At 39.0% G+C, this 24,350-nt stretch overlaps 1 protein-coding gene across 5 annotated transcripts in view; it reads right to left on the reverse strand.

The window, feature by feature from the left end:
• The window catches only part of NEDD4 (NEDD4 E3 ubiquitin protein ligase), a 238,958-nt gene that overhangs the window by 148,172 nt on the left and 66,436 nt on the right, over positions 1-24,350 (reverse strand). For 2 of the 5 annotated variants that reach the window (XM_089667928.1, XM_089667935.1), the window contains exon 1: positions 5,301-7,338. In XM_089667928.1, the coding sequence (XP_089524054.1) occupies positions 5,301-6,872 (1,572 nt within the window). In that variant the 5' untranslated portion in view covers positions 6,873-7,338. Of the gene's footprint in view, positions 1-5,300; positions 7,339-12,015; positions 12,070-23,289; positions 23,329-24,350 lie in introns of those variants that run through there. The other 3 variants (XM_089667943.1, XM_089667948.1, XM_089667920.1) reach the window with 3 other exon arrangements.

Genomic DNA, 24,350 nt, shown 5'->3' on the forward strand with positions numbered 1-24,350 from the left:
CAATAACTGACACTCCTCAGTACTGCTGTTTGGGATCTACAGTACGTGGAGCAAGATGATGAGGGCCATAATCTCATACATGTTGATGTGAAAGAAAAGAGGTGATATTGTGTAAATTTCCTTGGCCGGTTTACTTTCCAAAAAGGGATCATTTGGAAAGTATTTGTACTGGCCCGGCATTTTAGGGCCTCAAGAAATTAGATAGCCAGTCAGTACATCAGGACTGATCAATTTGCACATATACATACCAGTATTCTGTAAATGAAAAGAAATGCAGTGGTTAGCAGCTGTGCCAGTGGTGGTGATGATAATGATGAAAGATGCCAGTAGGCAGATGACAGATATACAACTGTGTACTCACACAGGCTGGCAAGCTGCATGCTCCATGTTGGAGCTGTAAGAGGCATTGACAAGATATTAAAAGCATAGATGATTGCTAGGTAACCATGTCTTGAGACCATTGTTATGAAAAATAAATTGGGGAATGCTTCAAGGCTTTTGAAATGGAAGCATAACTATGAATAGCTTTTCATACTGTGTGTACCATTTACTAAGCAGATGGCTTTGAGTCCTGAGGATGATACCTCATTTTTGTGCATCACCATCTAGTCACTTATGATGTTTCCAACATCTCACCTACTGATGTCTCCACCTACTGTAGCACTTGCTACAGTAGGAGTACCAGCAGCTGACAGGACAGCATACTGAGGTTGCTAAAAAATGTCTTTCAGATAGTGTCTTATCGAGGCACAGACACCAAGTGACATCAATATCTGGAAAAAGATGACTGACGTGTAGCTTATGGGTTATTGGGTGGTGGTCTAGTTTTCCATAGAGATGCTTGCATAACTGGTCTCAAATTTATATGAAAGAGTCTTCAGTGTAGCTGGTACCATCATCACCACCAATTTTACTGAATTGTAATGAATTAAAGTGGTTGTAAAGGCTGAAGGGTGCTGCTCCCCCCACAGCCCCTCCTAATACTCACCTGAGCCCCATCTAAATTCAGCAATGTGCATGAGAGCCTCGGCTGTCCCAGGACTCCCTCTCCTCACTGGCTGAGACAACAGCGGGAGCCACTGGATCCCACTGCTGTCAATTACAGCCAGTGAGCTCATGAGAAGAGAGAGGGGGGTCGGGGCCGAGCCATGGCTCTAGGTGTCTGATAGATGCATAGAGCTGGGTTTGGGAACGAGCACGCACCAGTGCCCCCATAGCAAGTGGCTTGTTGGGGCACTGATCAAGGGGAAGGAGCCAGGAGTGGCGGCGGGGGACCAGAGAAGAGGTGGATCAGGGCTGCTCTGTGCAAAACCACTGCACAAAGCAGGTAAGTATGACATCTTTGTTATCTTTTTTTTTAACCTGTTCCCACCCAGCAAAATGACGGCCAAGAGGGACTCTCTTCAATCCAGGTGGGCGTCATATGACGTCCTTCTGGGCCACGCTGTGGTGAGATTTGTCACCGGCTGTGTACCTCAGACACAGCCGGTGCCAGATCTGTGTTGCCAGTACCATGTGACCAATCACAGCAGGTCACATGACAATTGTAAACAATGGATGAATTTCTTTCATGCCATCCATTATATACAATTGTGCCACTAGCTGTGATTGGTCACAGTGATCACATGTACAGACTGGGCCAATCACAGCCCATCTCTGTCATGTGATTAGCTGTGGCCAATCACAGCTAATCAAAACAAAAAAACCTGAATGAATATATTTCATTCTGTTAAATACTTGCTTATAGCAAAGAAATTCGTTGCTATCTCCTAGATTGTAAGCTCCAAGGAGCAGGGCCCTCCTATCCCTCTTGTATTGAACTGTATTGTTGCTGTATTGTCTCCCGTTATATTGTAAAGTGCTGAGCAAACTGTTGGCGCTATATAAATCCTGTATAATAATAATAAGCAATCATACTGTGTAAAAAACCCCCACAAAACTGATCTCTTTCCCAGAGTAATACAATGTTACTATGGTAATATGCTACTCTGGTTACAGTGTTTTATGAAAAAAAACATTAAAAAAATAAGTAATAAAATGAAAAAAATTGTTTTTTTCCCCATACTGTTACCAGTCAGTGTCCCTGTGAAAAACATTTTTTTTTTTTTTCTTTCACCTTCCAAAAAATGACAAAAAAATGACAACTTAAAAATGCTTCTTACTAAATTTCTTGGACTGTCTACTTTGCAAAAAGTGGTAACTTGGGGTATATCTGTACTGTCCTGACATTTTTGGGACACGAGAAATTAGATTAGCCGTCTGTACTTTAGGATTGATCGATGTTCAGATATATACCATAGTTTGTGGACTCTAACTTTCCTACAGACTAAATACTAAATACTGATTTGTAAATGTAGCAGAATGCACCTTGGCCTAAATTTATGAAGAACAATTATTTATTTGCAAAATCTTATAACAGAAATGTATTCGTTAATTTAGCAATAAATAAAAACCCAGTGGTGATTAAATACCACCAAAAGAAAGCACTAGTTGTGTGAAAACAATTATACAAATTTAGTTTGGGTACAGCTTTCCATGGCCATGCAATTGTCATTCAAACTGCGAGAGCGCTGAAAGCTGAAAATTGGCCTGGAGAGGAAGGGGGTAAATGTGCCCGATACTGAAGTGGTTAAAAATCGAAAACCTTTAATACCACTTTAAAGCTGGGTGAGTGGCCATTTCAGTCATCCGGCACTAGAACTAATGAGCACATCCATTAATACGACCAGTAACTATTTGTAACCCAGCTGCCAGTCCACTTCAATCCAAACAACTACTGTTTTTTTTTTTTTTTTTTTTACTTTAAAATGTAAATAAAAGGCAAATTTTTTTCCTTTATAATTTTGGATAGAGTGCAGAGGGATTAGAACACCTGTCAGCTTTTATATTTGTCTGTACGCTCATTGGGGAGAGTTATTTTTTTATATGTAACGTTTACCATTATCATTGAAAGTTTAAGTATTTTTAGTAGTAATTATGAGTTGACACCAGAACAGTAATAGTAGGGGAAACCTTCCAATGGGACACCAGTTCTATAGACATACCCAGATTCCCCCACTTTGTAGGGTCTTCCTCTCACTTCCTGATGTGGTTATGGGACAAGAAGTGAAGGGAAATCTCTCCAATAGGACACAGATGGCAGAAAAAAATCAGACGGGGTTATAACCCCACCTCCTTACTCTATTCAAAATGAATGCCTGTAGTTCTACTTTAAAGTGTATGTAAACCCCAACAATTAACTTATTGAGTTATTTTTGGTCTATTAAATATACAATTAGAGGGGTTTTTTCATATCTGTTTAAAAAGTTCAAAAATATCAGATATTTCCAGAAATATTGTGAGCTGATAGCTACCTATGCTCTCTGCCTGTGCCAAATACTAATAATTACATTATCAGCCATAACTAGGGGTAGCACAGTGGCTAAATGATTAGCACTTTTGCCTGGCAATACTAGGGTTGTTGGTTCGAATCCCAATCATGGCACCGCCTGCCTGGAGTTTTCATGTATTCCCTGTGCCTGCATGGGTTTCCTCCGGGTACTCTGGTTTCCTCCCAAACTCCAAAGACATGCTGATAGGTTAATTGGATCCTGTCTAAATTGGCCCTTGTATATGAATGTGAGTTAGGGACTTTAGATTGTATGCCCCTTGAGGGTTAGGGACTGATGTGAATGTACAATATATATGTAAAGCGCTGCGTAAATTGATGGCGCTATATAAGTACCTGAAATAAATAAAAAATAACTGAAGACTACAGAATTAAGCTCTCTATGTTATTGGGAACAGGGAAGAGGCAGAGTTCTGTAGTCCTGCCTATTTTCTGTATTCATGATATGAAAGAATGAGTGAGTGTTGTCATCCTAAAACTGAAAGTGTGTACCTGGCAGACCTACCAAGTGAAAATAAAGGGAAACAGTCTTGAATAATAATAAAAAAAAAATCTAAAGCAACAGCATAGCTAAAGACTAGTAAGGTGCAAATACTGTATATTACATTTTTTTTTTTTAGGTTTAGATATTCTTTAAGCTAGCTACATGGCTAATGTCACTGGTACACCCCACCTCCTCCCTCTTGCAAAAAGAAGGAAAACCGAAGAAAAAATTAGGTTAGCAAGATTCTAAGCCAAATACATCTTTAGTATAGTATCTAGTGTGCTTAATAGAATTGTGCTCAGGTGAAAAAAGAATGATGGCGGCTGGAACTCAGCAAGGAACATTATTTCTTTTATTTTTCCAGGAGAAACATGTTTAACCCCACCACAAACCACAAAGGAAAAACTGCATGAACTGGGTAATATTCAGGACATGTTTACAAGAAGTAAATTTGTTTTTAAGACCTTCACTTATTTATGTTAGCTATTAATTACATTTAAAAAGTGATATTCGTAGTCATGGGAAAATGTTATATTTGTTTTTACAGAATAATAGTGAAACTAACATATACAGTAACAGGTCACATTTCACTCTGAATTTCAGAAAGCCACCCTTAACAAGCTGTTGATTATTGAAGCTGGGGAAATTGATATGATGCTACTAGAGGCTTAAACCTGGGCACACACGTTAAGAACGAACAGACCTTTCAGTGAGAGCAGTCACAGACCAAAGCACTGATTTAATTTCATGACTGCTGGGTACAGATAGCTAGCATTACTAAATGCTGCTCTAATATCAACTTGTTAAATTTGAACCCACCCTCAGAATATCAGTATACATGGCCAGACTAACTGGAGTCAAGAGAAATATTTTGGGAGCTGGTTATTTTTAACTGAGCTACAATGCTGTGCTAGAGCTGGACTGAACACATTCAAAATGACAGTATATATATATATATATATATATTAAAAAAGGTCAAGCTATAACCTCCCTAATTTGAAAAGGCATTTTGATGATGTTGTAATAAGGAAAACTAAACTACCTGCACTGAATAGATTTTAAACAAATTGAGCATAAACTACTGTACATAAACTTAAAAACAGACCGAAAGACATAATAAATTTGGTACAACAGATTTTTTTTAAACCTATGAAATATGGGTAAACAATGATTCTAAAAATCATAGCTATGACCATTTCAAATGAACACAAAAAAGTATGACTTGCATGAATAAGAAAAAAAAAGGAATCATATAAATGATTTAAAACGAGGATATATGCAACATCAAATAGGTCCTCTTTCATTTCATGTTAAAGAAAAATTAGAATTTGCTTCTAGAGCTTTTAAAGCAGTTAAATACCTGTTTTTTAGGTCTATACACATGGAATAAAAGCATAACTATGCAGTGTAAGAAAAGAAAGTACCTACCTTGTGGCATTTCACAGATGGTTTACCAGGCACATTTGTGGAAGGGTTTTTAATAAACTGTCTTTTAAAGCTACTTATCCTACTTTCACTTCCAGGTGCAAACTGAATGTGCAAATGGGATGAACCCAATTTTGGACAATTATACTTAAGACTAGAAGAAGGAAGTTTAGGAGGAGGCCCCTCAGATATACTTCTTTGGAAAATGTGATTTGATTTATTGCTGGGTATACTTTTGTTTCCCCGGTCTCCATGGATATTAATTTGGCATTCTGTTACTTTACTTGAAGGAGAACAAGCAGAACTACTGCGCAACAGGCGTATATGGCGTTGTGAATGAGCTCTACTATTGGGCCGGACCTCCTTTTCATGGATCTTTGGTATGGCGTGGTCTCTGAGAGATTCATTAGCGACTGACAACTGTTTCTGGTGAGAAACATGTACTGAAATAAAAGACAATCCATCCTCTGTAGTGTCAGTTTTTTGAAGACCATCAGATGGACAGGGATTCTCTTGTAATGAGTCATTCAAGTAAAGTGGTTTAACATCTCTAACTTCACCAATAGTGCAAGTATTTTTGGAAAGTCGAACTCCATTAACTGCTGTTGAAAGAAACCCCTTAGATAATGCCTGTTCCTCGTTTTGCGGAAGCTCACTGGAACAAAGCATTAACTGATACGATGTTTGATAGGGGCCTCTATTCGATGGAGGGCTTGGACTAGTCGGAGAGGTTGGTGGAGTCTCAGAAGGGCTGCGAGGAAAGATGACTAATGAAGAACAGCGCCTCAGAGGAAGTTTACTTTTCTTCCTTGATGGAAGGTTTGCCATGTTCACCTCCTTGACTAACTCATCCTGATCAAATGGAAATGTACTTTTGCATCTAGCTAATACCTGTCGAACTCTATTGCTTTTCGTAGAATTAGTGTCTGCATTTATACAGGATGCATTGCTACTAAGCATATTACTAACACAACTGGCATCACTTAAAGAATGTGTGCAGCTACTAGTGTCACTTAGGATACTGTTCGTAAATGAACCAGTGTCACTTGCAGTACTTGTGCATGATCCATAATCGCTACTGTTGCTGCTAAATGATCCATTGTCACTGGTTGCAATGCTACACAAACTGCAGTTCTCAGTGGAGGTGCTATTTGGCAAACTGCTGTCATTTACGACTGGGTGACAGCCATAATTCTTGCTCGCATTATAACTACAATTAATCCCATCCTGGTAAGCACTGACGAAAGAAATGTCTTCCGTAGCAAGGTCTGTGTTGTCAGATTGATGACATCTACTATTTCTGCTGGGCTGTAAAGAAATCTGCAGCGATGTGCTCTTCTTGGTAGGTGGTGAAACAGAATTACCTTGATGTGACTGAACGATTTCTGGTGAAGATGACAGTTGTAACGTTTGCCGTGGAGAAAGTCTCATCTGGATCACACTTGGTGCGGACGAGTGAGAAAATCTTCTAAAGCACATGTGAATATTGCTGTCCAGGCCATTTTCTGAGCTTTCTGGCAGAGGATCGGTGTTGCTTCTTCGGGTGGCAAAGTGAAGTCTTAACCGACGTGCCATTTGTTCTTTCTGAACATATTATTAATTCAGATGTACAATTATTCTTTTCTGCAGGAGCACACAAAAAGCAGCAGAAAAACATGTAGAATGTTTGCAATACACGACAGGGAAGAGCAGAAAACTGCCTCATGTGTCCCAGTCAAACACAGCAAAATGATGAGCCACGGGGTAGAGCAAAGCACGTCATGAAACAAACAAACCATTCCTGACTCCACGGTTTCTAAATCGTCTTGGATTGCTTGTACTCCAACTGCATTCACTTACCAAGCACTTGATTTCTAACGACCTTTAAGCTCAGCTCTGCTGTTGCAACTGGCTGAAACGCTGCCAAGCTTGATTTAATTATACCTTCTCCAATATGCATGAATGAGTCCTTCCCAAAAACAACACCATGCCTGTATTTCAAATCTAACTGTTCTTTCTTGCTCGAGTCTCCCAGGCTGAACACATGTCCTAGCTGAATTGATGTGTCTGAACTTCCCAGTGCAGTGCACAGCCTCTAATATTTTTACCCATACATATAGTGTTACAGGAAGTTGCAGGGGAAAGGAGTTTCACATAATTGAGTATCAAAGTTGGGTTTAAATTACCAAAAACTATCCATAATAGGAAACTGTTGAAGATTCTGCTATGCAAGAAACCACTGGTATTCATTTGAATTTCAGATTCCAGCATAAGGGGTAAAATCATGCCTGCTGTTATAATGTAACACAATGTGCATGTTTAATTACAATGCAGTATTTACAGCAGAGTTAAATGTACTCCTGAAAGCAGTCATTAATATTTTACAAATATACAAGTGTAAAGCACAAATAGCAACAAACTCTTTTTTATAGATCATTCCTTATGTTGACATTATTCTAGCCATTTTTAATATTAGTTGGTTTGTAGTCATCTTACCTAATATTATCACGCCATATATTAGGAGCAGATTACAAAAGCATAATGTTCTCTTTAATGTGTTATTTTACTCTTATTGTTTTATACAATCTAATATATATTTTTACGTTTACTAAGAGTGTTACTGCATGGTTCAGATAAATAAACTTCTCACGTTATATTTATTACACACTTTTTTTAAAGTCACTTTTACACCATTTATAATTTAAAGGTCAATTCACAAAGACATTCTCATGTCCCGATTCAGGCCCCTGATAACAGAGTTTCAAAGAAGCAGTAACGGGGGCCATGTAAGGTAGTGATACAAGGATAATTTGTGACAAAAAGGAGCATTCATTAGTTATATACACATTCTGTTTCAAAAACAGTGATTTTCATTTCATTGACGTTTATGTTAGTGAAATAAACATGTTAAGGAGAAAAATCCCCATGAGATAAAATTATCATTTATCACAATGAACAGAAGTAGTGGAGCCAAGTGCCATCTATTTTAGGTCGAACGTGTGTGTTAAAAACAATGTATAAAGTAAAAGTTTTTAGCTGATAATCTGTGCTTTTTTTTACAATGTATTATATTGCACCAGTCACAGCACAAAAATTTTACAAAATATCTGAAATAAATAATAGTCACAATGCACACTTGCTAGAAAATGAAACTAAGGAGACATCTAGTGGTAAAACAAGGATACAGTAGAATCAGTATAATAATACTAGCTGTATCACGTTGTTAACAACAGTTTTATGCAGTTAAAGAAATACAACTTCGTCAAAAGCCACTTTAGTCTGTGATTGGATATCAAAGGAATTCTCCTTTATTTGCTAGGCTGCTCAATGCATAAAGCCTGATTGGTTTACAGTGCTGCCCTTTCCTATCCTAGGCTGAATCTCACTGAGCAGGGGAATATAAACTAAAGCGTAATATAAAGAAAAAAAAGGCACTATTTAAAAGCATAATCCACTTTCAGAAATGTATTTAATGTACCCACAATTAAATGGCTCTAAAGGCAAAAAAGTTTTTTTACCTTACTGCATTTTCTGAATTCCTGGAACTTCACTGGGAGCAGCCAGCGGAAGCCAGTCAGACAAGTCCTGTGTGTGTGTAGGGGGGGGGGGGGTTTCCTGAGCCTTGCTGTCAGTGTCTATGGAAGTAAACAGCCCAGTCCTGGAGCACACCCACACACACTTGCTGAGGGGGTACTCAGAGAAGAGGAGGTGTGGACAGCACTGGGAGGGGACTCCAGGACAGGAGATAAGAGACGGCTCTGTGCAATTCCATTGCACAGAACAGTGAAAAAGTTTTATTATTTATTTCAGGTACTTGTATAGTGCTGTCAATTTACGCAGCGCTTTACATATATATTGTACATTCACATCAGTCCCTAAGCCTCAAGGGGCGTACAATCTAAAGTCCCTAACTCACATTCATACATACACATAATAGAGCAAATTTAGACAGGAGCCAATTCACCTCCCAGCATGTCTTTGGAGTTTTTTTATTTTAATTTATGCCTGTAGAATTGCTTTCAAATAACAAAAAACTGAAGCCTGCAACTGTGATCAGCGAATTGTGAGTACAGTGCACAGGATATTGCATTGTTTACATCTCAGAACACGCTGAAATGGAGGAAGTGCTGAATGGACATGTGTGGAAATGTCTCCGCACTTGTGTTTCATTGCCATCTTGATTCACTTTGTCATTATGGCAGATGGGACTTGTAGTTTTTCCATTTACAGATCCCTGTGAATGGATGGCACGGCTGTGCAGAAGAAGACATACACAGCTGTGCAAATTAAAAAAGGGAAATATGAACGTTTCATGTGTTACACTCTTAAAATGGGTGTAACATGCTTAGCACTGCTGCGACAGGGAGAGAGAGTGCACTGCACATGCACAGCCTTCAAACAAGATGAAGTGCTTGCTCCTGTAATGCTAGGGGGCAGGTGCTCAATCTGTTCCAGGTCCGACAGGTATAATTTTACATTAAGCATCATTTTTCCAAGCTGCATAGTCTATTTTTAATTCAAAATGTAAACCTAGACTTTAAAGAGGAGCTTCAGAAAGGTTTTCAAAAATTAAAAGTAAGCAGCTACAAAACCTGTAGCTGCTGACTTAATAAACAGACACTCGCCTGTTCAGGGATCCAGCCCTGTCCTCACCCGGGCCAGTTCCTTACCAGTCTTCAGGTCCCCGAGGCCAGCTTGTTGATTGTGGGAAGCCGGCTGTGATTCCTTGTGGCTTCACAGCCGGCTTCCCACTGCACTGTCCCTAGTGAATTGACCCACAGCTTCCTGGGACCTGTGACATATTCCACAAGGTTGTGGGTGGGGGGTTTGGGTGGGGAACTTCCACTCAGATCACCTAGAAGGTTGGAGCAGAAGTGGGAGCGGTACCCATTCCGCAAAAGAATAAACTATATTCCAAGTATGGTTAGAGGGGGTGGGAGAGCAGAAATAAAAGCGGAGCTTCCCTCTTTGTGTGAAGTTCTGCTTGAAGTTCAACACACACATTCCTAAATGATCGTACAATCTCCTTTAGATTTATAAACAAGTATGCAGTGCAAGAGCCTGCCTGACTGAATATAAAATATTTGGATAGATTAGGTAGGCCCTCATATACTATTTGGATAGATTAAGTAGGACCTTCATATAATATAGTTTTGGTACATCTGCATTTGATTGTGCAAAGATTGTATGAGCAGATTGTAACACACTATATTGCCAAAAGTATTAGGACACCTCTCCAAATCATTGGATTCAGGTGTTCCAATCACCTCCATGGCCACAGATGTATATATCAAGCACCCAAGCATGCAGACTGCTTCTACAAACATTTGTGAAAGAATGGGTCACTCTCAGGAGCTCAGTGAATTCAAGCGTGGTACAGTGATAGGTTGTCACCTGTGCAATAAGTCCATCCGTGACATTTCCTTGCTACTAAATATTCTGCAGTTGTTAGTAATATTATAACAAAGTAGAATCAACTGGGAACAACAGCAACTCAGCCATGAAGTGGTAGGCCATGTAAAATGACACAGCGGGGTCAGTGCATGCTGAAGCGCAGAAGTCTCTGTCTGCAAAGTCGATAGCTAAAGACCTCCAAACTTCGTGTGGCCTTCAGATTAGCACAACAACCGTGCATAGAACTTCATAGAATGGGTTTCCATGGCAAAACAGCTGCATCCAAGCCTTACATCTCTAAGTGCAATGAAAAGCGTCAACTGCAGTGGTGTAAAGCACGCCGCCACTGGACTCTGGAGCTGTGGAGACATGTTCTCTGACGAATCACACTTCTCTGTCTGGCATACTAATAGACGTGTCTGGGTTTGGCAGTTGCCAGAAGAACGATGCATGCCTGATTACATTGTGCCAAGTGTAAACTTTGATGGAGATTATGGTTCAGGGTTGTTTTTCAGGGGTTGGGCTTGGCCCCTTAGTTCCAGTGAAGGGAACTCTTAAGGTGTCAGCATACCAAGTCATTTTGGACAATTTCAAGCTCCCAACTTTGTGGGAACAGTTTGGGGATGGCTCCTTCCCGTTCCAACATGACTGCACACCAGTGCAGAAAGCAAAGTCCCTACAAACATGGATGAGCGACATCAGTGCCTGACCTCACAAATGCACTTCTGGAAGAATGGTCAAACATTCCCATAGACACACTCCTAATCCTTGTGGACAGCCTTCCCAGAAGAGTTGAAGCTGTTATAGCTTCAAAGGGTTGGCCAACTCAATATTAAACCCTACAGACTAAGACTGGGATGCCATTAAAGTTCATGTGCGTGTAAAGGCAGGCGTCCCAATACTTTTGGCAATGTAGTATATATTGTATGTATAATGAGCTTTAAGCTGGTCATACATTGAGCAAATTTTGATCAATGGATAGCCCTGCTCCATTTAAGAAAAATTATCCAACAAAAGTTAATGGAATGGAGGAGTCTGCTGTAATATTTTTAGCCAAACAAAGGCTACATCTATCAGAAGCAGTCAAAGTTTGGGTATTTGATAGCCGCCAGCTAAATCTAGAAGTGTATGGCCAGCTTTAGACTTCTCTTTGTATAGATCATAAGACAGATATGCACTGCATACACTTTAATCTTTGCCTGCTTGGGAAAAAAACTGAGTCAGCAGTGAATATTAATATGTCTCATAATATCAGCCACATGATTATGGAAAACACCTTGGCTTTAGACAAGAGTAAGCACATAGTCAAAACAACTCTATGATAGGAAATCATAAAAGGGCATACCAAACGGTTTTCATCAAATACTTCAAAGAGAAGTCTGTGCGTTTTTGGATACACCTGGAAAAGAAAATAAGGTGTGTGCAAAGTATTCATTACACCACAAAATGTTATAAAAACATTCAGAGCTATGAAAAGATGCAAAAGATTAGCCACATGCAAACCTACACAAGGTACAATTTGAATATATATTTTGGAAAATGTAGTGCAGTTTTAAGCTCAGTGAATGTGCCATGTTTACACAGTTTTTTCAATAGAAAGAACAGCTTTTAGGTTTTCTGTACTGCCTGCTACAATTTATGTTTAGTTTTATATTGTTGAATATTCTTAGCAAAATTTGCATTTGAATAAACTAATCTAAGGTCTCTTTTATTTCTCAATGTCAGCTGGGATGGAAGTCTATGAGTAATGGGTATACTTTTATAAAGAAAACTATTATCTCCAGGTCCATGAGCACAGTGCGGGGACAAAGTCATCTAGTGCCCAGGGCAAAGATGCCAAACAGCACTAACCCCCCCCCCCCCCCCCCCCTCAAAATGTATTCTTCACACATACTCCCTGAGCATAAATTCCCTTTGAAAGCCAAAATTCCCCCCAAACAAATATCTCCCCTCTTCCAGTGTAAATCCCCCCTCCCAGCTCAAATTCTCTACCCCTTAAATTTTCCATCTGAGCATAAATCCCCTCCCCCCTCCAAATGCCCCTCTCCTTGTACAAATCCTCCCAAATCCCCTCTCCCGGCACTAATCCCTCGAAATGTCCCCTCCTAGCACAAACTCACATTCCTAAAACAAATGCACCCCCCCCCCCCCAAATCTCTCTTGTCCCAGTCCTGCATGTACACATTGCAAAAAACTTAGCATGTCTAGCTGCAAAATCTTACCTTTTTTTTTCATGGATACATGACAAGGCTAACGCATTAACCTCCTAAAAAAAACTACTAAGGGCCCAGTCACGTGGGCGTCTAAAACATTGGATATAAATGCATACAGTTTTGTGCACACCTGAACGCAAAACTATAGTAATCAATGAGGCCATACATGCAGCTGCGTCTGCAATCAAATGGGCACCGCGTTTAGTTGCAAACAAAAAAGTACTACACACATACATCCAGGGCTGCACAGATTTTATGTGTATATGTGCATAGATACATGTAAAATACACATGCATAAGCCATTAGAACACTTGTACACATCTAAAAGTGAGTACATTATCTGCATATTTACACAGGATCTTCTGCTGGCTTTGCCCGTGTGAATGAAACCTAAGTAGGAGTGTCTGCCTAATATAATCACTTAGTCAGTCAAAGTGTTGTAAAAAGAAAACACTTTCATTTTGACATTCCAGCCAAATACCACTGCTCCTGGCAAGTATCTCACTAAATAATAAGACTCCCTGCAACAAACATAATGAAAGTGCAGGGGATGGCTGAAATTCTTTCTCAAGCTCTGTGCACAAATATGAAAGTGGTTTTGGGGTCAGAATCACTATCAGGTTTTTATTGCTGTTGTGAAAAGTTCATCATCTCTGTGTGTCCTGCTGGCAATTGTCACTAATGGGACACAAATGACAAAAAAAAAACCCCACAAAAATGGGTTGCTGCCAAACAGAATTTTGTTGAAACAAATCTGTAAGCTACCATCTTGCCCCCTTCTGAAAATGTAGTTTATCTAGTTGCTTCTGACCATAACATTTTCTAAATCACTAGCATGTCATAGGAAGGATGTACTTACTGATGTTTGAACTTTCAAAAGATGAGTTGGGTAACAGCAGCCTTTTCCCCAGTACAGATTTTCCTTAAAGTTATCATAAACCCTTCCATATACCCAGTGAAGTAACTAGCCTCAGGTGATGCACAGCAATGAAACAAACAAATCCTCCTACATATAGTATGTTGTACCGGTTTAACTGTAGTTATCTCTCCTCTACATCTATTCAAAGTACAGAATTTACACAGCTTGTCTGAGCTTTCAGAAAGCAGGGGACAGGGATCTGAAATCTCAAACTTCAGAGCTCAAACAGGAGAGCTGTGACAGCTGAATTGAGGGGAGGGAAATGACCCCCCCCCTCCACACAGCACTCAGGAAACAAGCAGAACTGAGGCTGCCAATCACAGGCTGGGTGCTGGAGCTCCCTCCCCATCTCCCTCTATCTCTGGGGAGTCAGAAAACCCTGCCAGAGGTGACTTATGCAGATGAAAGAGGAACAAGATAGCAGAGAGAAATCACACTAAGTGCTTTGGATCGAGACAAGTACACAATATAGAGGGATGTGCTTTGTGTATATTATACCACAGTCACCTAAATCCCCTTAATTACACACTGGTGATCTAAATTTAATTATCTAGGTGTCTTTGTGTTTTGTTTTAGAAGAATTGATTTAAATCACTTTTCATACATCTGTTTTCACTTAAAAATGAAAGTTTATTTCTGTTGATCAGCTTGCAAGATTTCAATACACTGTGATTCAGTCTTCTATGGCAATGACAAAACATGAAAACTTCCAAGTTACATAGTTATTCTGGCTGAAAAAAAACAAAAGACCATCCAGTCACACCATAAAAAAAAAAGTTATAATCCTATACCCACAGTTGATCCAGAGGAAGGTAAAAAAAAACCCCAGCAAAGCATAATCTAATTTGCTCCTGCAGGGGAAAAAAATTCCTTCCTGATCCCCCGAGAGACAATCGGATCAACTTCCCTGATCAACTTTACCTATAAATGTCAGTATCCAGTTATATTCTGTGTATCCAAGAAATAATCCAGGACTTTTTTTAAGTAATTCACTGAGAAGGTCAGAACCAACTCTTGAGGGAGTCTATTTCACATTTTCACAGCTCTCACTGTGAAGAAACCTTTCTGTGTTAGGAGATTAAATCTCTTTTTCTCCAACCGTAAAGAGTGCCTCCTTGTCCTCTGTGATGCCTTAAAGGTGAATAACCCTACACCAAGTTCACTATATGAACCACTGATGTATTTATACATGTTGATCATGTTAATCTCCTCTTCTCAAGAGAGAATAAATTCAGCTCTTCTCATCTTTCCTCATAGTTGAGCTCCTTCATGCCTCTTATCAGTTTGGTTGCCCTTCTCTGTACTTTCTCCAGTTCCCCATTGTTCTTTTTTGTGTATTGGTGCCCAAAACTGAACTGCATATTCCAGATAAGGACTTACTAATGATTTGTACAGAGGTAATATGATATTTCTCTCTCTGGAGTCTATACCTCTTTTAATACAAGAGAGGATTTTGCTCGCTTTAGAAACCGCAGCTTGGCATTGCATGCCATTATTAAGCTTGTGATCTACCAGAACTCCCAGATCCTTCACCACCATTGATTCCCCCAGTTGTACCCCCCCCAGTTGTATGATGCATACATATTCTTAGCCCCCAAGTGCATCACCTTACATTTATCAACATTAAACCTCATTTGCCACATAGTCGCCCAATTAAACAGTGCATTGAGGTCGGCTTGTAAGTTGAAGACATCTTGTAAGGACGTTATTCCACTGCACAGCTTGGTGTCATCTGCAAAGACTGAAATGGGATTTATAATCCCAGACCCTATATTGTTTATAAATATATTAAAAAGTAAGGGTCCCAACACTGAACCTTGGGGTACACCACTGACAACCCTAGACCATTCAAAGTATGAATCATTAACCACTACTCTCTGAATACAATCTTTTAGCCAGTTTTCTATCCATTTACTATGCCAGTCATTAAAGAGTCCCTAAAAATTAGAAACAATGGCTTTGAAATGACAGAGCTCAATTCTTTAAGGAACCGTGGGTGTATGCCATCCAGTCCAGGTGCTTTATTCACCTTTTATTCTGTCTAAATATTTCTGGATCATATCAGTTGTGAACCAATGTGGATCATCTGGTGTTAATACCATGTCTATTTATGGACCAGAGCTCCCCCATGCTCCTTTGTATACACAGAGCTGAAGAAGGTATGTAATAAATTTGCCTTCTCTTTGTCCCCAGTCATCCACTCTAGATTATGACTACATGCTTGGACCTGACCTTTTTACTATTAATATATTTGAAGAATTTTTGGGGGGTTGTCGTGCTATCTTTTGCAATCTGCCATTCAGTTTCAATTGTTGCGGCCTTGATTTCCTTTTTACATATTCTGTTATATTCGTGCCATGCAGTGTGGGAAACCAAATCCCCCACCCCTTGCCTTCTAGAAGCTGAGAAATACCATCTAAACTGTGTGCTTCTGCTTTCCCTTCCCCCTCCCACTTCCTGGTTCTTTTCCCTGTCCCCACCCTCTTCTCTTTATTCTGATTATCAGGAATTCATTAATGCCAGAAGCCAAGCTTGAGATGTGCTGGTGAAATAGAATCATGATCATGAATCAAGCACATAGCTTATCCAGGATTAATTGATGACTCAATTATCTACTCCAAGGATCTCCCATGTACGCTTCAAAAACAAACACTTTTCAACCTCAGCAAAGTCAAGAAGGGGATATTGTCAGCTATTACAACATCAACATGGAGCAATCAATAGCCATAAATAGCTTATTGCCTTAGCCCGACTCTAACATATAAAAGCTGGAGCTTTGTTTTGGAGGTCAAACATGAATGAGATTGCCATAAAGTAATATTTTCCTATACACAAATTAACAATAAGTGTCCAAGGGTTCCCATTAACAGAGGAGCTCATTGTTTTGTAAGCGGGGAGATTGGGGGGGGGGCGCAGGTAGGTGGGTAATGGTTTCAGGGGATGCAAATAGTTAGCAGCCCTGGGGATTCAGTTGACTCTCAGTCCATACAAAGTACATAAGGGGATCACAGTCACTTGCAGGCAAGTAAACAGATGTGGGGCATTTTAAATATTTAGCATTTTGGAGGAATGACTCCGTGAGAGAAAATTCGCCAAAGGATGTGGGGATGCAAGACCTTATCCGCAAATGGAGGGTCCACAATAAGTAAAAGGGTCAAACATGAAAATGTCTATATTAGGTTGAGAATAAAACCAGGAATTTGAATACTTGACTCCTAAAGGAACTGGCACCTTTTGTTCAAACAGACCACATTGAATAAATCTATGGGTAAAGAACATAACCTTTTTAATTGCTCTCCATTAGCATGACCTCCACTCATTATATGTAGCATGAGAAAATGTTTTGTGTAACCTAGCTGATTAAATAACATGTAAATCCATTATTTCATATTCATGATAGGTTCCTGCTGTAGCCAGTCTGTCTGCTTTCCTATTAAAACTGACTACACTAGGCAGGAGAGCACAGCGTGGTCAGTTCTCTAGCTGTACTGTGAACTCAGCCTGATTTTCTGCAATGCTCAGACATCTACTGAACCCCCCACACACACACACACACACACACACACAGCCATTTACTGGGAAGATTAGTGTATTGCTGTTTCTCCTCCCTGAGCTCCTTAAACAGCTGAGAACAGAGGACATAAGACACATTAGAAGAAAAAAAAAAAGAGGAAAAAGGCATTTCTAATGTTTTTGTATGCATACATAAATATTTTGCCCATTCATTTCTATTTTGAACTGAATAGGCAGTTTTACACATACTTTAAGTATGTTTTTAGCAAGAACAGAAAAATATCGATTGATCCTGTCAGAATTCCACTGTCCCATGTTATCAACTTTTATCAGTTTTCTTCCATCAACTACAAACTGCCATCCCCTTTCAATATGTAATTGAGAAGAAAAGAGGGTGTAGGTGTTTTTAGTCTAAATCGAGAGAGAAGTCTAGAGTGTCAACGATGCTCCACCATAGATAAAGTACAGTGATTATGTTTTAAAATGATATTACAGGCAGTGTGTTACTGACAGGATCTAATGGAGAAAACAAAAAATGAAAAAAAAAAAGTAAAAGAAAACAAAAAACTAATTAGGCCACCGCCTCTAAGGAGTGGTAAGCTTCAATATAACAGGATTGATTACTCACTGTAAATTCCTTTTCTTGAATTCGTCAAGGAACACAGGAAAAATTGATTTCAGGAATACTGGAGCATATTTTTACCTTTAGTAGGATTTGGACACTGGCAAACAAAAAAGCCATTGGCTGGCCAAGTACAATGCCTTAGGAATAGATAATAAAACACAGACATGAGTCCCTTAATGAACCCCAAGGTAAGGATTGTAGGCCAATACAAAAATCTTGTTATCTTAATCATTCAAAAAGGGATACAGGAATAGTAGAATTTAAGAATAATTGGATGTCACAAAGCAGTACAACTGAAGGAAGAGCAACACAGCAACACAATGCTAACAGCCCAAGACTCATATTATAACATGGGTGAAACAAAAAAAACAAAAAAAAAAAAAAACTGTGGGTGCCTGCAGCTTAAAGGCTAATTCTATTTGGAACCATGTTTCATGCTACACCCATGTCGAAATATGAGTGGTTCCCCCCTACAGGATTCTGTTTATTTTTTTACTTCATCTATTTACAGATACAGTGAGGAAAATAATTACTTTTTTTTTCCCCACTGTACCACCAAGGCAACAAAGGAGTGGCTGAAAAAGAAGCACATTACGGTCATGGAGCTGCCTAGCCAGCCTCCAGACCTTAATCCTAAAGAAAATTTATGGAGGGAGCTGAAAGTTCGAGTTGCCAAGCGACAGTCAAGAAATCATAAGGTGGAAAGAACAGGTTAAGATCCCCCAGAGTCACTGGAGACTGTATAGGAAGAACTATACCTTGTACAAAGGCCTTCACGTGGGAGTGAGAGTACATGGTTTTTGAAATAAGAATACAAGAGTCAAGATCAGAGTTTAGCACACAGAGTATTTCATGGAATTAAATTTTTTTCCTAGGCAAAGCAAGTTTTCCATGTGCAAAGGTAAAACATTGGTGACATGGACCTCCTACCTTTCAGTAGCATAGGAATGACCAAATCATAAAATCCCATATCTCCGAGGATCTGGGTTTTAATAGCCATGCTGTCAAACAGCAACTATGAAGCAGCATGGGATAGTAGATTGAATGGCACTGGGACCGTAGGTGGATTTTCCTCTGTACCTATCATTGGTATCGTCACAATACTCTATTATCCTGATAGGACATCTGGGTGATGAGTAGGCTGCTTCCATACACTGAGAGACGTCTGCAGAAATCCTCAGGCAAGCAATATAATTTTTGGATCAAACAGTTGTAGCATTAAACTAAAATGTTAAAATCCAAACAGGTGGTTTTATTTCAAAACATGCAGTGAACTTAATAGCCAAAAGAGTTTCAGCCATTTCACTCCACACCCTTCATCAGGGCTACAATGTGATATGAAAAAAACAAACCTAAAAAAAACAAAAAAGTAATAATACACAATGATTAAAAATAATTGTTAGTAAAATAATAGTATTTTTTAATGCTATGCAGTTCTATGCCTTTAAAAAAAAGGTAGGTATCCTACTATAGGAATCCCCCTATGAGCATAACAAGGCTTTATAAAATAAAGCCAGGACATTTCCCAGTAAAGAAAAAAAACGTTTCTGCACACAAACAAAATAAAGCCACGGCAGTTCCCAGTCCTCAACGATAGATATGCTTTCTGAATGGAGGAGGTAACTAAGGTCTTTGTTAAAGCAGAAATAAAAACGACCATTTCCAAGTACAGCAGGTTGATTAGCATAAGAGATAGCACAGCTACCACATCAATGAAGTTGGAAACAACTGTCAGAGGCATTCTGGAACTTATCTGTCTCTTTGGAGACAGAATGCAAATCCTATAAATGAGTCAGAGACAAGGCCAGAAATTAAAATCTTGTTCGTAAAGGAGTGGAAAACATCAGCCTTTACTTTACAAATTAAATCTTACACATATGACTGAAACAGTTGTATTATGCAAACAAAACTTTCCATTCATGTGGTAGGTGGAAGGGTTAAGTATTTAGGGATTCAATTGTCAGCTTCTTTTTCGGAGTTCTACACCTGCAACTTTCTCCTTCTCAGGGATCTCCATCAGGACATTAAAACCTCTTGTGGTTTGGAAGGATGACAGTTCTGAAGATGAATGTCCTTCCATGGCTTTTGTATGTTATGCAAGCAATCCCAATAAAATTGTCACTTGCTTTTAGGAGGCATAAGAGGACCCTAGGTACTTGATTTCTCCCTAGATGAACTTCTGCTACATCACAAATCCTTACCAGGAAATCTCTATCCGAAATCTTTAGCTATGCACATGATTAAGGCGGTGCAATCTGATACACTGATGAAAAACTCAGGTTCCTATACTAAGAGAATCATTCACAAGGTTTAAAAGAGTGAATGAAATGAAGGAACTTGTACACATCACAGGATAGGTCAGTCAAGTTCACAACTTGGGTGCGTTTGTCTCACTGACCCCCACCATACAAACAACACCTGAGCAGATACATTAATGGGCAACACGCACACAGCCTGTCCACTATAGAAGAGTGATAAGACATAATGACCCTGGATGGCCCATGAGGGAACAGAAACCAATAAGTATCTCACACTCATTGTTTGGGAAGGCTGCTGGCTGACTCCACTAATCCTACATTCATCCCCTCCCTCATATTATATCCCTTCTTCCCCTGTAAATCTTTGATACCACCGCACTCCCATTTCATGCTTGCCCTCTTTCCTCCTACTTCTTTTGTTGTAATTTCATTGAAAAAAAAAAAAAAAAAAAAAAAACGATATTTACATCTACCTTAGCTGACACTAGAGCTGCATTTGAATCTTTGCTAGCAATATTTGCAGATACACTTACACAGGCTGACACAAGTCAGGAGGCCTTTTCGACATAGTGCACATTATAGACAGCGGAAGTATAGCAGCTGTTATGAGGGTGAATCTATGAAGAGTAAAGGGTCCAGGAGATAAAATACAGGCGACAGATCCAATACCAGAAAGCTGTTCCTCAAAAATACAGTACAGGACAAGGTTACCCACTGTAGCAGGATTGTCTTAAGTTTTTTCAAAGATAGGTTGCACCACATTACAGAAGCAACAGACTTAAGTGACGAAAGATATTCATTTTTACAAACTCAGGTGCCCAGACAAGGGTTGTAATCAGCTGAAGGTGACTAGAATACTGAAGGTAAGCAGTGGAAAAAAGAAGACTAGACAATCCATAAGTGTACCAAACAAAGGAAGCAGCAGAAAAAATGTCCTTCTGAGTGGAAGGCTGGGAAGGGAACAATGACAGCGTGTGCTCAACTCTGCCTCCAGTGGATGACATCAGTTCTGAGCAACCAAGGTTAAACTTCACCCCTGTAAAAACAGGACAGGAATTTATAAAGAAAAGGTTGCCCAAGGCTACAGTTGTTACAGTTCTGTTTACTGCAATCCATGGGTTTTATTATAAATAAACAACAGAGAGACTTGATCATTTATAGAAAAACTCTTAAGAAGGGCATCTTAGCGAACGCAATATACAAGGATATAGGCAATGGTATTGACACACACTGAATTGGATATATGGTGGCTTTATTCAACCCTACCAGCTATGTAACTATGGATAACACTTAGACTGTGCGCCACAGATTTAAACCAAGACAGTAGTGCAAAACACCCAAATCAGTGCAGAGGCAGTTGAGGGGTGACACAAGACAGAGAGCAGTGTATAAGGGTTAGATATGAAGATGTTTTATCCTCAAAAAAACTCACAGGGAGAGAGCACATAGGGACTGGGGCACAGTAAGAGCTAAGCCACAGCTCTGAGGTAATAATCACAATGAGGTCACAATATAGAGCACAGTCCTCACGGCCACAATTAGGCTCATAACAGCATTTAAATGTTCGCTCAGAATGCAAGAGTATAAAGATTGGTAGTGATATCACTCCAAATTGAGGGAGCACTGTGCAGTTAAAATAGTCTCAATTCAAAGCACACCTCAAAACCAGGAAAAAAAACTTGTGCAACAAATTTTATTAAAATTTCCAAGTTAAAAGAGATATTATACACGTAAATAGTGCCTTTTCTTGGCACCCGGTATGACCAGCCAACAGGTTGTATAGAAGTTCTGCTGCTCCTCCAAGTTCTGGAGCCAGTGTGCATTTTAAGATGTGATGTCATCAACTGGAAGTTAAGCTTCTATGTGTATCACCACAGAACATCATCAGGATGCAGCATGATGTACTTTGGGGGATTTTTGAGTTTTAGAGAAATTTGGATGTGATATTGTCACGTTGAGCACTTTTATTATTATATTAACGCTGCTCTTTTTTTCCTATTTAGTCACTATAGTGCAGTAGGGGTTGCACACAGAGTGGTAGCTAGGAAGGCAAACACTACACACCTTTTTTGGGTACACATTTTTCACATGCATTAAGCAAGGGAGTCTATAGAATATTTGGCCTCAACAATAAGAACAATGGGAGTTCAAAACCTTGTACTGAAAAGAAGGAAGCGATAGTGTAAGTGTGTGTGTGACACAGCTTTTATTGATGCAGCATTTCATTCTTAAGTGTGTTAACCCTTTGAGAGTAATTGCAGGAGAAATAGTAATACATTGATATGTTCACATGGGGACAAGTCCCACACCTACCACAGTTGTGGGTCTTGGAAAGTGTTTTGCAGCTAACAAGCATAGTATCTAAGTACTGGAGAACACCACATGCAGAACCCAAGCAGACAATAGGTTCACATTACAATTCAAGTGATTTTAGAGGGCTCTGCTCAAATGACCTCACAGTCTAAATGAAGAGGCAGCTGATCCAAAAAGATAACTGTTGGGGATGCGTTTATAGAGAAAGTAGCTGCAGTGGTCCCAACTCAGTAGCATAATTAAAAATCTTAACTAAAGAAAAAATAGTCTTGATATGTAAAGGTTTCCACAAAAAAATGGATTTGCTTTACTGCAAAGAGAAAAGATGTCCATCCTCCTAGGACACTAGAAAAAAACTAAAGCATCATGGGAGTGGGGTCAGTTATAGATGGTCGATCAATAACTTTTTTTATTTGCCAGTATTCAAATCATTCTAGTGGTAGCAGTAGAACCCAATATTCCTGAATAATACTGTTCCTGTGTCGTTTGATGAACAATTGTGAAGTTAAAATATTGGTTGTTCGGTTTAGATACACTTTAATTTTCAGAACTGAGCTCTATTTTCCTAGTTCAAAGGATGTAATAAGGACGTACAAAGAATAATGGACGTGCGTGTTGGTGAAGGGAGGATCACTAAAGGGTTTCTTTGTTCATTTCTATCAGAATCTAGACAGATTTCTTCTTGAAATAAGAGTATACATATTTCCAACAGGCGTTAAAAACAAAAAAGGACTACAGTAGAAGTGTTTTAAAAACAAACAATAAATAAACTACTTACTCTGAGTAATATTTCCTCATTCCATTTTGGATTTAAGCTCTGAAATAAAAATAAAAAAAAGTTACAAAAATGGCTTTTCCTTTTCTTAAATCAGAAAATCAATTTATATCATATGATATAATCATTATATAAACCTCAGAGCAACTAATATCCCCAATTCCTGGGATAACTGGACAACAGCTATATAAACTCTAAGTTGCAGTAAGGTAAAGTATGTAACGTTAAAGAAGCCATCATTCTTCAATAGTGATAAAGGATTCTGTTCTGACTAGACTTTAGACTTTTTTTGGATAGCTGTTATCCTCTGAATTAGTTAAATCTTTTAAAACTATAGTTTGTGATCATAGAGTCTCCTTACAAACATATAACATTTTGAAACACCCAATATAAAGTAATTAGATTGTCTTTCATTAAATCTCCTAGATTGTAAGCTCGAAAGAGCAGGGCCCTCGATCCCCTCATGTTTTGCATTGTATTGGTATTGTTCTGTCACATGTTCTGTCTCCCTTTGTAATGTACAGCGCTGAGCGAACTATTGGCGCTTTATAAATACTGTATAATAATAATAATAATAATAATTAAAAAAGTAATGGACAAGTCCTTTTAAATGTTATGATCACGATTTTATTTTTTACATTTTATTTTTTACATTTATAAATATAAGGGCAAAGAAGGTAGTATGTGAGGTTACAATTTTCTTGACATCTTTGCTATGTTATGGAACCCATTTTCTGTCATAATTGATCCTCAGTTACACATCATCGAGGATGTCAGTGCCGTATCTAGGGTAATGCAAAAGCAAGGGACCTAAATAATAGACTTTAGAAGTTGTGTGCTGAAAGTATATCTAAAGCCAATCACTAAAACCTCATTTTCAATAACATCCTAATATCATCTCAAAAATTATTTTCAGTGTCCTTAAATCTGCAGCTCTGTCCCTGTCTTCTAAGTGCTCTACGGTGTTGTCACCCTCTCATATGTGCTTCTATTGGAGACTATAAGTAACTCAATGTGCAGCCATGTTCAGCCAATGTTATGTATGATACACAGTGCTTTAGCAA

Source organism: Staurois parvus, unplaced genomic scaffold (assembly GCF_062004578.1).
Source record: "Staurois parvus isolate SC_StPar_1 unplaced genomic scaffold, SC_StPar_1.0 ptg000054l, whole genome shotgun sequence".
Classification (NCBI taxonomy): domain Eukaryota; kingdom Metazoa; phylum Chordata; class Amphibia; order Anura; family Ranidae; genus Staurois; species Staurois parvus.